Source organism: Crocuta crocuta, unplaced genomic scaffold, assembly GCF_008692635.1.
Source record: "Crocuta crocuta isolate KB4526 unplaced genomic scaffold, BGI_CrCroc_1.0 scaffold564, whole genome shotgun sequence".
NCBI lineage: Eukaryota > Metazoa > Chordata > Mammalia > Carnivora > Hyaenidae > Crocuta > Crocuta crocuta.
The window spans coordinates 831,907-848,612 of NW_027533010.1; the positions used below are offsets into that span (position 1 = coordinate 831,907).

A 16,706-nucleotide genomic window follows, 5' to 3' on the forward strand; every position below is an offset into this window, starting at 1 on the left:
ACACATATATAAGTACATGTGCATTCTGGAAGTAACATACACATGATAATCTAGTAAGATAAAGGGCACAAGTGCCAAGAACATGACTTTTTTATTGTTTATAAATGACCTAAAATTTACTTAATTTAAGCATGCAATGGTCTTTCAAGCATGCAAATACATACAGTAAAACATAGTAACACAGATCTCTATTTGTATTACTTTGTATGGTATTTGACTGCACATTGCAGTAACACAAAGTTACACAAGAACATCTGGGGATATTTTCCTCACCACCTCATCTAAATGCCCTGAAATGAAAACCAAAATCCCTTCTGTAAGCACTCTGACAAACAAAACTAAAAAAAATAGTTGTAATTGTAGTGGATAGATCTAAAGCAATGAGTTATCATTTTATACATCAATTACCAAACCAAATAACCAAGGCTGATAAATAGTGGTCACAGTAAATTCATTTCCATTGCTTGCAGCTGCATAAATAAAACAAACCTTATTTGTCAACATACACCAAGGCCTATGAAACCTCATCTTTTTGACTTAGTGGTCCTACACATGAGAAGTTATCATAAGAAATAATTCAATCAAAGAAACCAGCTATATCCATAAGGACATTCGCTTTAATTTAATCCACAGTAGGGAGAAAAGAAAAACTCCAAGTGACTTTATATCTACTGAAAAACTCTTATGCAGGCAGATATTAAAGCTATACTTAAGAAGAGGGAGCAACACTATGGCACATTATGTACATTAAACACTTAGATTCCAATGAATTTTTTTCAACAATATGTGAGAAATCTGAAAAATTCATCAATTAACTGTTGTTAATTTAAAACGTGATGCCATATTCCTTCTCATTCCTGCTCTCCTGATCTCCATTTCAATCATGATTTTTATTCTTATGAGGAACTTGAATGCTAAGTCCATAGACAGTAAAAGATGAATTCAAGTGCTCAATTAAATCTGTATTTGTTTCCCTGACTTGAAATTTTCTACTAATAAAATAATTACAAATGACTAAGCTGATGTTTTAGGAGATGTGGAAAACATAAAGTTATCATTAATTATAGGATGTATTTGTGATTTTCTAACATTTTGGTACTTATTTTGTAGGTACACAGGACAAAAAGGGTCACAGCAGAAATTTATATATCAAGGAGAAGCATGTAAAACTTTAGAGAAATCCATGCAAGGCAAGACCAAAGACAGACTCTGTAGACCCAAGTGTACTTAATTAATGATGAAAGAACTAGCTTCTAGCTGTAAGAAATAGGATTTGTGACTAAAATCCAAGAAACCCAAGTTTTCTGTAGTATGGATGGCATTTTGTCTCATTTTTCAAGTGAGTCCCCATGAAATTAATTTCATAGACTCTATCTTTGTCTTCAAGCTATCTATTACAATTTAACTGGTAATTCAAGACTCAATTTCTGTCTAAAAAACAGTGCATTTATTAACCAGACATTTTAAAAATGTAATCTCTATCCCCAATGTGGGGCTCAAACTCATGACCCTAAGGTCACGAGTCGCATGCTCTGCTGACTGAATCAGCCAGGCACCCCTACGATACATTAATATTCTATATCTTTACTAGAAATAATAATACAGCTGAGTACCTTGTGGATGGATTTAATCATAACTCTCTCTAATTCAACCAGCCACTTCTCCACTTGACCTCTGGCTTTGGCTGTTGAAATGGTCTCTGTGAGTTCCACAACCTCTCCTTCGCTACTCTTCATGTGAGTAATATCTAAAGTCTCTGTAAACTCCACCTTTGCAATTCCTTCAAAACATTTCTTCAAGTGAGGTTGCACCCTGTCAGGGGAGAAAATGTTCAAGAGAATTAATCAAATTAAAGCAGCTCCTAAACGATCAGTGATCTTTGTGTACCAATCTTCATTCACAATTTATAAACGTGCATCATGCGTCGGGTCCCTGCCAGATGCTGTTGGACATAAAAGGCTGAGGGAAAAAGACACAATCCCTGCCTGTATGGATTATACAGTCTGGTAGGAGGCCATCATTAATTGAATAATTACAAAAAGACCTGTAAAGCTACAATTATAATAAGAGCTACAGAGGAGACCCCCGTGAGGCTTTGTTTCCAACACAATGAACTGAAAGATGTTAAAAGCAACATAAGGAGCAAACCAATCCTGACTAACAGATAATACACTAATTGGAAGACTCTTCAAATGCACAAAACTAGCTTTTTCAACTGGGATCTTCAATGACTGCCCGCAAATTACTAACTAGGTTTAGCACTTTGAGTACACTACAGTTTACTAAATCAACAGCATCAAAGGTTTCCAGTTGTGGTCATTGTAACCTAGATGGAAGTGACTAATCCCCTCTATTTTAGGCTTATTATTAATAGCCAATTGAATTCATCTTCCAATAGGCAATAAAGAAGCAGAATATAAAAATTCAGATGGAAATCTGAGCCTAAATTGATCTTTTTGTCTGAATTACTTGTCTCCTACTTCAAAGGCACAAGGCATGAAACTAACAAATTTAATAACTAACCATTCACTGTCTGCTGTCTACTAGACATACACACTCTTCTAAGGAATTGGGAATCAGCATTGGGGAAGAAAAGAAGTCCAAATTCTCTGCCACCATGGAGCTTATATTCTGCTAGGGGAAATCAGACAGTAAACAAATAAGTACATTATGGCATATTCCAGATGATGAAAAAGAAGCCAAAGGAAATAAGAGTAGTGAAGATAATCCACTGGCTAGGCAGTGGTGGAAGGGGTGCCATCTTAAATGCAGTGGTCAGGGAAAGTCTTCCTGAGGGGCAGACCTTTGAGCATATCTCCACAAAAACCTAGAAGAGGTAAAAGAAGTCAAAGATATTTAGGTAAGGAGCAAATTCTGCAAGATGGCAGTACACTGATGTAGGAGGCTTCCCCTCTTATAGCAGAAATGGAAGGGTGAATAATGGGATATCACCTCCATGGTGGGACACCATTGCAGGCCACGGAGAGCGAGGTGTTCTGAAAAATCTGTAGAAGAAAATCGATAAAATATGAAATCCTCCCCAAGACTGATCACATTTGGAAAATGTGGAAGGAAAAATAACCTTCAGCGACATTACTTATGTTTTTAAATAATTACAATGGTTATTCTGAATATTGAGAATGTTCCTGAACATAATTATATATATTTATATCCTGCCTTATTTTAAAAAGTAAATTTAAGCAGATAAATTTAGCTAAGTGCTATGTTTGTAAGGTACTTACCTAGTGGGATCTTTAGTCTCAGACAGTATCTCAAGAAGTTCATCATTAGACAAGAAAAAGAATCTGGGGAAGAAGAGACGCTTCTTTTCCAAATATTCATTAAGTCCCTTAAGAATGAGTTCCAAGAGTTCATTTGATTTTTTCAACCTTTCCAGCATTCTCTCGATAGTTACAACTTGTAGAACATGTTTATCCTAAAAATAAAAAACACACAACTCAAAAATACTAGATACTAGCTTTATTTGTATTCATATTTTATTTGAGATTGCATGTTTTTAGTCAAAGATCAGCCAAAATGTTAAATGAATATCTTTAAAAAGTAGCCTCACATACTCTAGGTCTAACTAGCCTCCTTAATTAGTAAGAGTCATGTTGACATGATCCTTAGTGATGTTGCACACAGTGTCTCATTCTAAGTTGGAAAGTATGAGAGGCAGAAAATGAGCGTGAGGCGTGGGGGGAGGAAGAGAGGGATGAGGGGTGAGCACTCACGCACTGGGTTAGGGCAAAAACAGGGATCTCACAGAAAGGATGGAGGAAACTAGTATAAGAAATATTTGTCTTTTATTCATTGAGGAAAATGATAAACCACCATTATTACTTCAAATATTATTGTTATCAATAAAATAGCACAATCCCTGTTTTATAACTGTAGATAAAAATGTAAGCGTTTGAGGGGGAAGAAAGGAGTTTTCAATAAAAATCTTACATTGCAAAAACTGTAGTAGGAACTAAATGATAACATTGCTTGTTTCAGGGATACTCTTCCCGAATGCTCTAGAAGATAAAACTGTGCTACCTTTAAGGCATGGGCTTTTGAGTATAACTCAAAAGTGCAACTATGAGCTGTTTGGTTTAAAGCCATTTAATCACAGTCAAGTATTTAAATTGTTTTAATGTTTGTTTTTTTAAATTTCTGAGAGAGAGAGAGAGAGAGAGAGAGAGAGAGAGAGAGAGAGAGAGAGAGAGAGAGAGAGAGAGAGAGAGAGAGAGAGAGAGAGAGAGAGAGAGAGAGAGAGAGAGAGAGAGAGAGAGAGAGAGATACAGAATCCGAAGCAGGCTCCAGGCTCTGAGCTAGCTGTCAGCACAGAGCCCGATGTGGGGTTCGAACCCACAAACTGTGAAATCATGACCTGAGCTGAAGTCGGGACGCTTAACCGACTAAGCCACCCAGGCGCCCCTCACAGTCAAGTATTTAAAAGAGCTTTCTTTTATGCTCTGGATGCAAGGTCAGAATTATAACTGAAAGCTGATCTTAAGAACAGATATTTTTAAAAAGTAAATAGTTTATTGATTTCTCAAAATAGCCATATGAATAACCACCAGGTTTATGAAAATCTTTAGAAATACATTATTGAAATATGATCTAGATATAGTTGAAATAAAATTATTTTTCCTTCTTTTTCCTTAACACCTGATTGATGTCATCCAGGTCTAGTGCTGGCCTTTTAATTCCAAAGTCAGTGTTCACCATTGGCATCGATGACAGAAGGAAAGTTCTTTACTAAATAAGCATCAATGTGTTAGAAAGAGGTGCTAGGGATGTCTGGGTGGTTCAGTCAGTTAAGCGTCCGACTTCGGCTCAGGTCATGATCTCGGGTTCCTGAGTTCAAGCTCTGTGTTGGGGTCTGTGCTGACAGGTCAGTGCCTGGAGCCTGCATTGGATTCTGTCTCCCCCTCTCTGGCTCTCCTCTGCCTGTGCTCTGTCTCTGTCTCTGTCTCTCAAAAAAAAAAAAAAATTAAAAACATTTTTTAAAGACAGAGATAACTAAAACACATTCAAGATTTTATTTTATTTTTTTTTAATTTTTTTTTTATTTATTTCTAGGAGAGAGAGAGAGAGACAGCGTGAACAGGGGAGNATTCAAGATTTTAATCACTAGAGCAAATAATAAACCTTGTGAGAACACACTAGTACATTTATTAATACAACAGGACATTTTAGAAAATCTATACATATTAAATTTAGAAAATGTTAAAAGATTAAACATGGAATTTCAAGAATAACTAATTTAGCTAATTTGTGGTACTCAGCCTTAACTAAGAGATCAACCAAAAATGCCAGCTGTAAACTATTCTATACAGAAATTTTATTCTTCTGCAGGATCCTCTAAAATGTTTTTGTTAATATACTTTGAATTCAGTCGAAAAGGAAAGACAGACTTTTTTGTTTTTTAAAACTTTTAAAAAATGTTTATTCATTTTTGAGAGGGAGGGACAGACAGAGCATAAGAGGGGCAGAGAGAAAGGGAGACACAGAATCCAAAGCAGGCTCCAGGCTGTCAGCACAGAGCCTGACGTGGGGCTGACGGGACTTGAACTCATGAACCGTGAGATCATGACCTGAGCTGAAGTCGGACTCTTAACCAACTGAGCCATCCAGGCACCTCTGCTTTGTTCTGAATTTTAACAACATAACTTGGAAACCACAATTTACTCAAAGAATAATATAATTATCATTAATATCTGTTTTCTCAGTAAAACAGTTTCATATGAAATATGTAACATATCCATATATTAACTTATCTTTAAATTTTTTTAGGTTTATTTATTTTGAGACAGAGAGAAAGAGAGAGAGAGAGGGAACAAGTGAAGGAGGGGCAGAGAGAGGGGAGAGGATCCAGTGCAGGGGCTCAAACATATGAGCTGGGAGAACATGACCTGAGCTGAAGTTGGATGCTTAACTGACTTAGCCACCCAGGCGCCCCTATATTAACTTATCTTTAAAGAGATAATATTTAAAAGACATTTTATTTATTAACAGTTTTATGTTTAAATAAACATTTTTTAACCACATGTAGAAAGCAGCATAATAAAGATTCAGATCATCATTTAAATGTGCAATTCATTCCATAAAGAAAGGATAAAGGAGCACTCTTGAACACCTAAATCCAAAATCCAGAATGGTGTTCTCAGAGTGCCACCTTCTGGTGAAGTATGCTTTTCCTTGTTGGGGGAAAAAAAAAAAAAAAGCTGAATAGTTGCTAGTTAGTTGTTAATAAATGTGAAAAACCCCTTTCACATATTAACAATATTTGTTTATTCTCAAAGAATCTATTACAATATTGCTACTTTGCATCTAAGGTTTAAAAGCTAAAGAAAAATTCAGCTTTTTTTTTTTTTAATTTTTTTTATGTTTATTTATTTCTGAGAGACAGAGTACAGGTAGGGGAGGAACAGAGAGGGAGGGAGACACAGAATCCGAAGCAAGCTCTAGGCTCTGGGCCATCAGTGCAGAGCCCAACATAGGACTTAAACCCATGAACCGTGAGATCATGACCTGACCTGAGACGAAGTCCGATGCCCAACCAACCAAGCCACGCAGGTGCCCTGAAAAGTTCAGCTATTTAAAACAACAGTTCATACTTCTTTCCCTAAATATAATAATTACAAAAGAAATACTTCTAGAAACACTTAAAATTCAAGTAAAAAATTTTTATTGAATTCCTGAGGTTAAACCTAGTTAGCCAAATTAGATCGATGGCTGAACCAAACAGACTAGCTCTAAGTGAACAAAGGCAAAAAAATATATATAAAACTAATCATCTCATGACTGGAAACTAAAGTACCTTCTCTTTATTCCTGTGAGAAGACCAACTTAATAAAGACTGAAGCAGATAAAGGAAAGCACAGACCTGGTTCCTAAACCCCAAAGCTCCTTATTACAAGTCTGACCTTGGGTCATTTACTTAAACCTGAGTCTCTATTTTATCTTTAAAATGAGAACAAGAGCCCTCTTCCAAAATTGTTATGAGGACCAAATTAGAGAAAATATTTGAAGCACCTAAAATGGTCTAACTATAGGAGGCACCTAAACTTGAAACAACCCTTTCCATTTTCTCTTCCATAGCTGTCTGTCAAAGACACTGAAACAGACAGAAAGACATTACTGGGGGTGGGGAGGGGTGGGGGGATGGAAGCACGAGGCAGTTACTCCACCCCATCAGTTTTATGGAGTTAAAAAGAAGTTTATAATTTGCCATCCTTCAGGTAAGCTATTTATCATTGTAAAGTAAAACTGGCTCTAAGTCCCTTTAAGGACTGCCATAAAATCTTGGTCCACAGTTGGCATTCCATCCGCATTTGTTGAAGGCCTGAGCGAACGCAGGATTAGGTTCGTCTGTAGACTACAGAGGAATTCAAGGAAAGTATAACCTTCCATGTTGCCTCGGGATGGAGCTTATCAGCTGTGTTCTCAGGACATAACAATAGGATGTTCTAATAAGAAACGACTAGAATTTGACACTTAATGTGACTCCTCTGACACTTCATTTACTTTATCTCTCCCAGGGGAAGAAAAGGAATATTAACCATCATATTTTTTTTTGGTTAAAGGAACAGTTTTACAAATTTTATTGTTTTCTTTTGCATCACAAGTATCACTACTCTCCGCAGCTCAAATGGTAATCTACTGGTTGACTTGCATTTTTAAACCTGTGAGGATCAGGGGCCTGAAACTTGAATTGGGGTATAGAGAGAAAGCATTCTAATTACTGCTGCCAGGAAGCTTCACAGAAAGTACCATTCCAGATACTTAATGGAATTAAGCTCTGGCCAGTTCAATAAACTTCCAAAAGTATAAAATTCCTAATCAGAAATTCCTGGACAACAGAAAACTTCTAAGATACTCATGAAAGCTTTTTAAGCACTAAGTGATAAAACGTGGAATCACAGAGTAGAGCTTGGGATAAGCTGCCTTGAATGTTTTTCAGGTTTCTACCAAGGCTTCTGGCAAGGGAGGCTCAGCAGTAGGAAGGTCAGGGACCCAGAGTCCATCACATCGAGCCAGATGTCCCCATTTCCAGTTCTCACCATCATACTCTTTCCCAGTAAGTAATCTACCTTTCACGTAACAGATCCAGCAAGGCTATCAATTAAATTACACTGCAATTTGGCAACCCACCGAATCAGACGCTATCACTCATTTTTGGCTACACTGAAGTTGTAGCTCGGAGAAATAAGAGGCTCTTTGAGTGCCTCACAGGAGGCTCCTTAGTCCTCTGACCATGTCTTGAGCTAGTTTTAAACTCTGAATTAAGCCATTTCATTCCTTAATTCTCTAATGCTTTTGAAAGAATTCAGCCAATCTCATATCCCTTTTATCTCAGAGCCTGCCACGTTGTCCTATTCCAGCAGCCACTCGGTCCACCAAAGGACTGCCTATAAAATAAGACTCTTCTTTCCAGGAGACCAAGAGCACAATTTAAGTGATTTCTGTACTGTATGCCAGGTACCACCAGTGTTCCATTTTCAAATGGTAACTAGATTTTTGTGATTCTACAACCCAACTGTGTCATACAAACAATCACAGTTCCACCTTTGCGGTGTTTATACATTTATTCAGAGTTCGGTGCAAAATCCTTTTGGGTACATTAAGCAAAAAAGACATTTAAGATAGGGAAATAAGTGATTACAAAATCATCAGAAGGTCTGGGGGGGCACACTCGAAGCTGGGATTTCAGGAGAGGCTCCTAAGACACTGTGGAACTGACCTTCCAGGAGCATTTCTACTTCTGACCCAGTCAGGACAAAAGGGTACAACCACCGCTTTAACAGTGCATTCAGGGACGCGCTGCAGTGGCTGTGATTCTAGGGCTCAGAGAGCCACTGTCATCACTGCCGCCGAAGACCTATACAACTAATGACCAGACATGAAGTCCTTCTGGAAAAGGAAACAAAAACAAAACCAAAACCAAAATCGTGTGTTCATGATCTTGTCTGACAGCAGAAAGAGCTGAAGAAGGTTGCTGTTTCACTTACGCTTTCCAAAACCCCAAATGACGGTTTATAGTTGTGTAAGTCTAATTCGCTGCAAAAAAAAAACACTAGATGCTAGAGTATCTGAGAGATGTTTAGCTTTCCAGCTCACTAGAAAGAAGTGAGACGTGTGGTGCCAAGTGGTTATATTTGCTATAGAAGAGAGAGAGAGAGAGAGACAGACAGAAAGACAGACAGACAGAAAGACTCCTAAGTTTTTCATCGGAGCAACCAGGGGAATGGTATTTATGTCTACTAAGATGGGGTTAGACTACAGGAGGCAAGTTTTGGGGAGAAGTTCAAGAGTGCATTCTTCTGCCTGTATGGAATACAAATGACAGTCATAAGGGTCAAAAGTCAAGTTTGGGAGTGAGTGCAACATACGTGAAGAACGGTTATCTACTTATTTCTTTCACCTCCAAATGCTAGGCAATTAACTGGTTTCCATGTTTCCCGAATCTTAGGAAAGGGGCCAAGAGAGTCCCTAGAAATGTTTTCATGTGTCTACAAAATGAGAGGAAGCTAACGTCTTCACCGACTGGAACTCTGCCCCGTCACTGGGCGCGCTCGCCTGCTCTAGAGCTACTAAGGCAGCGAAAGGACGCCGGGAGAAAACAGTTGGCGGGATGACCAGGAGGAGGAGGGGTAAAGAGCACATGCTCAAGGTTACCAAGGGGTAGAGAAGATAGATCCCCTCTTCCTGCAAGCCCTAGATGAAATTAAGACTTATGAAATACTGCTGTAGCACAGGTCAGAGATAGACAGAGAAATGCGGTAACAGCCACCACTAGGAGGTCAGATTGAAGATGCGGCCAAATCTCACAAAGGGTGAACGAACCTGGAAGAGATGCTCCACATAGAATCTCTTAGCAGCCCGGATGTGTCAGGGGCTTCACCTGTCCGCACTGAGCCACTCTGTGGACTTCAACTGTCCACAACTGATCAAGAAGCTAGACCAGTTGTGAAGACCAAGTGTATAGATACAGGGCCGGACACCACTCACAGGAGGTTGTCCATCTTGTGACTACTGATGAAGAGGACAGCCAATTGGCTGGATCAGTTATATCAGTGAATCACTCTTGTCCTCTTTCTTTCTCTCCCTCTTCTTATCCCTTATTCTCTTTGCCCCGGCACCAGGCCACAAGAGCAGGGAAGAGAGAAGTGTGGGAGGGCAGTCCCCACATCTCCCCGATACTGGAACCTCAGGTTTACCTACCCTGTGCAGAGAAGAAGAGCTTTGCATAGAACATGAGACTGAGGATTTGAAACGGATGTAGCTAAGTCTTTATAGGGAAAACTATCTTTTAAAAAGATTTTTTTTAATGTTTATTTATTTTTGAGAGAGAGAGAGAGAGAGAGAGAGAGAACGAGTGGGGGAGGGGCAGAGAGAGAGAGAGAGAGTTAGTTCAAAGCAGGCTCCAGGCTCCAACCTGTCACCTCAGAGCCTGATGCGGGGCTTGAACTCATGAACCGTGGGATAATGACCTGAGCTGAAGCTGGATGCTCAACCGACTGAGTCACCCAGGTGGCCCATAGCCAAAGCTATCTTAATGGTGACTGAAAAATTCTGGAATTAGATTAAAAGGTTAATAAGTCTCACTCCTCTTGAGAAGGGGTCTTTGGTAGCGGGTATCAAAACTTGAAATTATCCTTTACATTGTAGATTTAACCTCGGAGCCTTTTCTCTTGCCCAGTTCTAAAAGAACCTTTATTAGCAATTCCTCAGATGGAAAGTGGTGGCTTTTTGTATCAAACACTTAATCTAATGACATCTCTACTACACAGGTCAACTCACTCAACTTCCTGAGAGAATACAGATTGAGGTTTATTTTCGAAGCTTTGGAGAGTATTGACAAAAAAGAAAATGGAAAGCCAGTTCAGGAAGACAATCAGGTCTTCCAGCAAATCTAAAGGAAGTGTCACCCAAAGGAAACTGCTTATTTGGCAATAAAAGTAAGTTACGGTTTCTTGTTTTGTCTGCTTTACCTTAAAAAAATATATGGTGTTTTATTAGTTTCAGGTGTACTTCTTTGTTTTTAATTCAGCAGTTTGATAGAATTGAAAATCTGCCTCCTTAACTTATTAGTCCCGGTATAGCCGCCCTTTTCTAGGCACTTAAATGTTTATAAAATTTCCTTAGCAATATGAGGTTCTGAAGAATATTTTGATCAGACACAAAAAATAATGGATTTTTTATTTTAAAAATTATCTTAACTAGGAGAATAGAAACATCTACTTTTTGCTTTTGCAGCAGCCAAACAAAAATTCTACTTCATCCTTTTCCAAATGAAAATGTACACATTACAAGGGCTTTGCCCCGTTGTAGGGAAACAATATACGAAAGGCTAAAGTTTCAAAATTGATTAGAGGTGATTAAACGTATTACAGTGTGACTCACCATAGGTCCTTTAAATATAGATTTCCAGTGTGTTTAACTTTACAGAAGTTTAGCTTATGCAGAGACATGTTTCAAGCATTAATACATAAAATGAAGTAAATTTATTCAATCAATGTCAATCTTTCTGAATATTTTCCTAGCAAATCATATAGTTGATGTTGACACAGTATTATTAGTATTTAGGGTTATAGTCACAGTTTAAGTCACAGTCAAAGTTTAGGTATTAAAATTATGTGTGTTTGTATTTTAGGGTAGGAAAATTTTAACATAATACTTGCTCTACCTTAGTATTGTATTTGATCAAAAACACCAATGGAGAAACTTATATTCATTTAATGAATATANAAAGAAAATGGAAAGCCAGTTCAGGAAGACAATCAGGTCTTCCAGCAAATCTAAAGGAAGTGTCACCCAAAGGAAACTGCTTATTTGGCAATAAAAGTAAGTTACGGTTTCTTGTTTTGTCTGCTTTACCTTAAAAAAATATATGGTGTTTTATTAGTTTCAGGTGTACTTCTTTGTTTTTAATTCAGCAGTTTGATAGAATTGAAAATCTGCCTCCTTAACTTATTAGTCCCGGTATAGCCGCCCTTTTCTAGGCACTTAAATGTTTATAAAATTTCCTTAGCAATATGAGGTTCTGAAGAATATTTTGATCAGACACAAAAAATAATGGATTTTTTATTTTAAAAATTATCTTAACTAGGAGAATAGAAACATCTACTTTTTGCTTTTGCAGCAGCCAAACAAAAATTCTACTTCATCCTTTTCCAAATGAAAATGTACACATTACAAGGGCTTTGCCCCGTTGTAGGGAAACAATATACGAAAGGCTAAAGTTTCAAAATTGATTAGAGGTGATTAAACGTATTACAGTGTGACTCACCATAGGTCCTTTAAATATAGATTTCCAGTGTGTTTAACTTTACAGAAGTTTAGCTTATGCAGAGACATGTTTCAAGTATTAATACATAAAATGAATTTATTCAATCAATGTCAATCTTTCTGAATATTTTCCTAGCAAATCATATAGTTGATGTTGACACAGTATTATTAGTATTTAGGGTTATAGTCACAGTTTAAGTCACAGTCAAAGTTTAGGTATTAAAATTATGTGTGTTTGTATTTTAGGGTAGGAAAATTTTAACATAATACTTGCTCTACCTTAGTATTGTATTTGATCAAAAACACCAATGGAGAAACTTATATTCATTTAATGAATATAATTTAATAACTAATATTTCTTCTGTTATAGTGTAACCTTCCTGCTAACGTGCAAACTGTGCTTTGTGGGCACTAAATGTCTTTTGAATTGAACAAAAAAAACCCTATCTTTTCAGTGTTACTAGTATTTACCAAATTCCATCCTTAACTAAAATTGTAAGTTCTCCGTGGTATTTGTGCTTTGACTGATTGATTGCATTTTGTTTTGGATTTATTGGTCTCTGTATTTGTCTTTGCAACTCATCTTCTTTTAGATGCCTAAAGAGAAACATAGATTGAGTGGCACACTGGCATGTTTCTGCCGTAATGCATCTCAGGGATGGGGTAGCCCATAATGAAGGGACAAAGAATAGATGGGGACATGGAGTGCTGTGTACAGTGTCTTCCTAGCCGAGCATCCTGTAGGAACCACTAATAGAACCACAGGTTATTAAATAATTTAAATTACTTTGGACCTCAAGAAACTATCGGAAGATACCTAGTTGGTTTTGATATTTCTTGCTCCTGAGATTCTAAAATAATATCTGAAAAGAGAACATACGTGGAGGAAGATAAAATGACTTATTCAAATTGTTTTGAAAACAAAAATCTTGTCACTTCAACCAAATAATTACAGTGTCAGAGATTTTTACCTACTTGTATGACAGTTTTCATTAGATCTCTCCATGTTTTATCCACAGCTGTAAACCGTCTGCCTTCCTCGGGCATTTGAGACATAATGTCTGGAGAACTGAAAATGGGCTCCAAATACAGCCATGTGGCTTGGACTTTGAGCCATTCATCCAGAATTTCTTGAAGCAGCAGGAGCTTGCTCTCCCATTCTCTGAGAAGCAAAACACAGTGGCTCAACAGCAAATCAAGCAATGTTTCATATGACAAAACTCAAAACGAGGCCAAGATTGCCAATCTTGTGTGCTGAGCTATTATTTCCATTTCCATTCATCTACCTTCATTCAATGAAAAATCACTAAATTTGTTGTACAAAATCTTACAATAATAGCATCAATTTTACGTTCAGATAATACCTACCTTCAAATGGGCTGGTATCTGTAAATGTCATAGCAATAAACCTTTCTGCAATTTAATTTAATGGGTAGAGGGTACAAACTGAGAAATGAGATTTTGGGGACAGTAATGATGTTCTCAGTGAAGGGCACTCTGAACTTCTTAGGAAAGGTAGTTACGTCCATGACTCATTTCCTTTAATAGTCTTTTCTTTTTAGTAAAAAAAAAAATTGAGCCCAAAAAAGCTTTATTTCTAGAATACAACATTTCAACTCATAAGATGTAACTGGGCTTTAAAGAAAAATATACATAATCTAAAATATAATAGTGTGTCATTCATGAGTAGGAAGCATTATTTTTTTTAATGTCTTATTTATTTCTGAGAGAGACACAGAGAGAGAGAGAGACAGCGTGAGCAGGGGAGGGTCACAGAGAGAGGGAGACGCACAATCTGAAGCAAGCTCCAGGCTCTCAGCTAGCTGTCAGCACAGAGCCCGACGCGGGGCTCAAACCCACTAACCATGAGATTATGACCTGAGCCGAAGTTGAACACTTAACCGACTGAGCCACCCAGGCACCCTGGAAGCATTTTTAACCTACAATAGTAATCAGTTCATTTCTAAATATGGAGAGCAAAAAATAGGACAAGATTTCCTCAAGAATAAATATCATGATTATACCATAAACTAATAGTTTTAATTAAGCACAATTCTAAGGTCTCTGTATGGATTTGCTACCTCTTCATGATCCTATAGGGTTCAGCACAATATCTGTTTACCAATGGAGAGACTAAGGTACATGGAAGTAAGTACCAGGTTTAAGTTCAGCAATAAATAATAGAGCCAGATCTGAACCCAGGGAGCTGCAACCACAATGCTACAAGAGATAACATAGCCATCAAGAAGCATCATCAGGTAATAGCAAGAGAACTTAGAGATGGGATAGCTTTATGTGTATATTAATATATTACTCATCATTTTTAATTAGTGATCTGTAATTTTAGATTGTTAAAGACATATAAACAGAAGTTTCTAAATGTCACCGGGCATTTTCAAATGCTTTTCTAAAATACCTTCCTTGCAACATTTATCAATGAATTTGTTTAACCTCCTTTTAGAAGAAGAAATAAATGCCTCTACCTTCTATTGGTCTTCCCTCTTTCTCCAACTAATCCCCGATGGACACGGAAAATTTCCTATGTGCTAATGACTACAAGTATCGTCCTTAAAAATAGAATCTGGATATGCCACTTTTAGAGTAGTTTTAAAAATTACTCTTGATGAACACTTGGGAGCAAGCAAGGCAGGCGGCAGAGTAACCCAAGTGACTGGGCCAACATCAGGCCAACTGGAGTTTAGGAGACTCATCAATAACCAGAGGTGGATACTACTAAGCAGGTAGCTTTCCTTTGTCATACAAAGTCACACTGAAAATAGTAGTCCGAATTGGATTTACTTTTTTTTAAGTTTATTTATTTTGAGAGAGAGAGCATGTGCACGTGAGCAGGGGAGGGGCAGAGAGAAAGACGGAGAAAAAGAATCCCACAGAGCCTGATGTGGGGCTCAAACCCATGAACTGTGAAATAATGATCTGATCCAAAATCAAGAGTTGGACGCTCAACTGACTGAGCCACCCAGGCACCCCAGGACTTACTCCCTTTTCTAAGGTAAAATATAAACTGCTTAATTCAAATCACAAAATTTTTTTAAATTGACAAGACAAGGATTTCATTTAATCATCTGCGTCAGATACCTGAAACTCCAGACTAGAGTCATAATATTCATACTTCTGCACTTACCCACCATCCTTCTTGTACAAGAGTGAAAATTACAATAAACTTTCAAGGATCATCTATACTAACCTAATTAGTATATTTGGAAAATGATATTACTTTCAGTTTCATAGTTTATATGTTCTATACACTATGTACATAGATGTGAAATTTTTTTGAGTCAAACATATAAGATCAGATTGTAAGCACTGAAAATGAATATCTAGATGGAGGCTGATTGTACACTACCTTTGCTATGAGTCTAGATCATAGCAAAGGAATAAGTACTATTTGAAAAGCAAAGGTTATTATTCTTTACAATCAACTATTTATATTGTTAAGTATGAAGTGCAGAATCGATTTCAAAAAGAACCGTATATTACCTACAAGTTACACTTCTGGTAACATAGCATTAGCACTGTCACATAAATATTACTTTACCTTATTTGTTTCTCATAAGGCTTAATGAAAGGGGATCCTCGCATAGTTTGTGTTTTAATAATGTGGTCATCCAACAACATCTGAATTTCATCAACTGATGACAGAATAAATGTCCCACTTTCTCTATAAGGAAGAATGACAAATTCCATTGCATCCCACTCATTAGTCATCTTGTCCATGGCCTTTTCGAGAGAATATTCTTTGCTAGCTGCTTCACTAATACCTTCAAATCTATCTAAATATGGTTCCAGATTCATGTCTAAAAAAGAGAAGACGGTGGAGTCATCTCCTGGCTGCAGTGGGTAACCAACGATGCCAGACATGGCCTCCCAGTGCCTGGGGCGCAAACCAGGATTACAGATCACTTGAATGAGAGGAATATGATTCTTGAAATCTTCCACCTTTGTTCTTACTTTTTTTGTCATTGCCAAGGCATTTGGAGAATCGTGGAAGATTTTTTCCAGCTTATACAGTCCTCTCCAGTAATTTCCAACATCTCTTTCTACTTGGTCTGGATTCACCTTATGATACGGTCCTTCAGTCCATCCTCGGTATTTGTTGCTAAATTCAACAGCAGTTTCATAAAGACGAAGATAAGGGTTCAAACCATCCTGGATTTTTTTGCGTTGAGGATATATTGATGGTAGCCAACCAAATGCCTCTTCTTCAGCATTAAATTGCTCAATCTAGAATGACAAGTATTAGATTTATTATTCTGGGAATGATATTCAATATTATTTTTTAAAATATTTTTGTCAGATGTTTTTATTTTTATCAGATACCCCAAAACCCTCACTAAACCCCAAAGTTAAACTTAAATCAGGCCATAATTCAGAAACACTGAGCAGTAATCTCTGTTTTCTATTTC

The 16,706-nt window shown here is 37.3% G+C and overlaps 1 protein-coding gene across 1 annotated transcript in view; it reads right to left on the reverse strand.

Annotated features, from left to right (window-relative positions):
- DNAH7 (dynein axonemal heavy chain 7) overlaps positions 1 to 16,706 on the reverse strand; it is a 245,938-nt gene that overhangs the window by 161,068 nt on the left and 68,164 nt on the right. Inside the window, exons 18-21 of the mRNA XM_077745812.1 lie at positions 15,839 to 16,524; positions 13,258 to 13,444; positions 3,243 to 3,436; positions 1,614 to 1,812 (exon numbers count right to left, since the gene is read on the reverse strand). Of these exons, the coding sequence (XP_077601938.1) occupies positions 1,614 to 1,812; positions 3,243 to 3,436; positions 13,258 to 13,444; positions 15,839 to 16,524 (1,266 nt within the window). The remainder of the gene's footprint in view (positions 1 to 1,613; positions 1,813 to 3,242; positions 3,437 to 13,257; positions 13,445 to 15,838; positions 16,525 to 16,706) is intronic.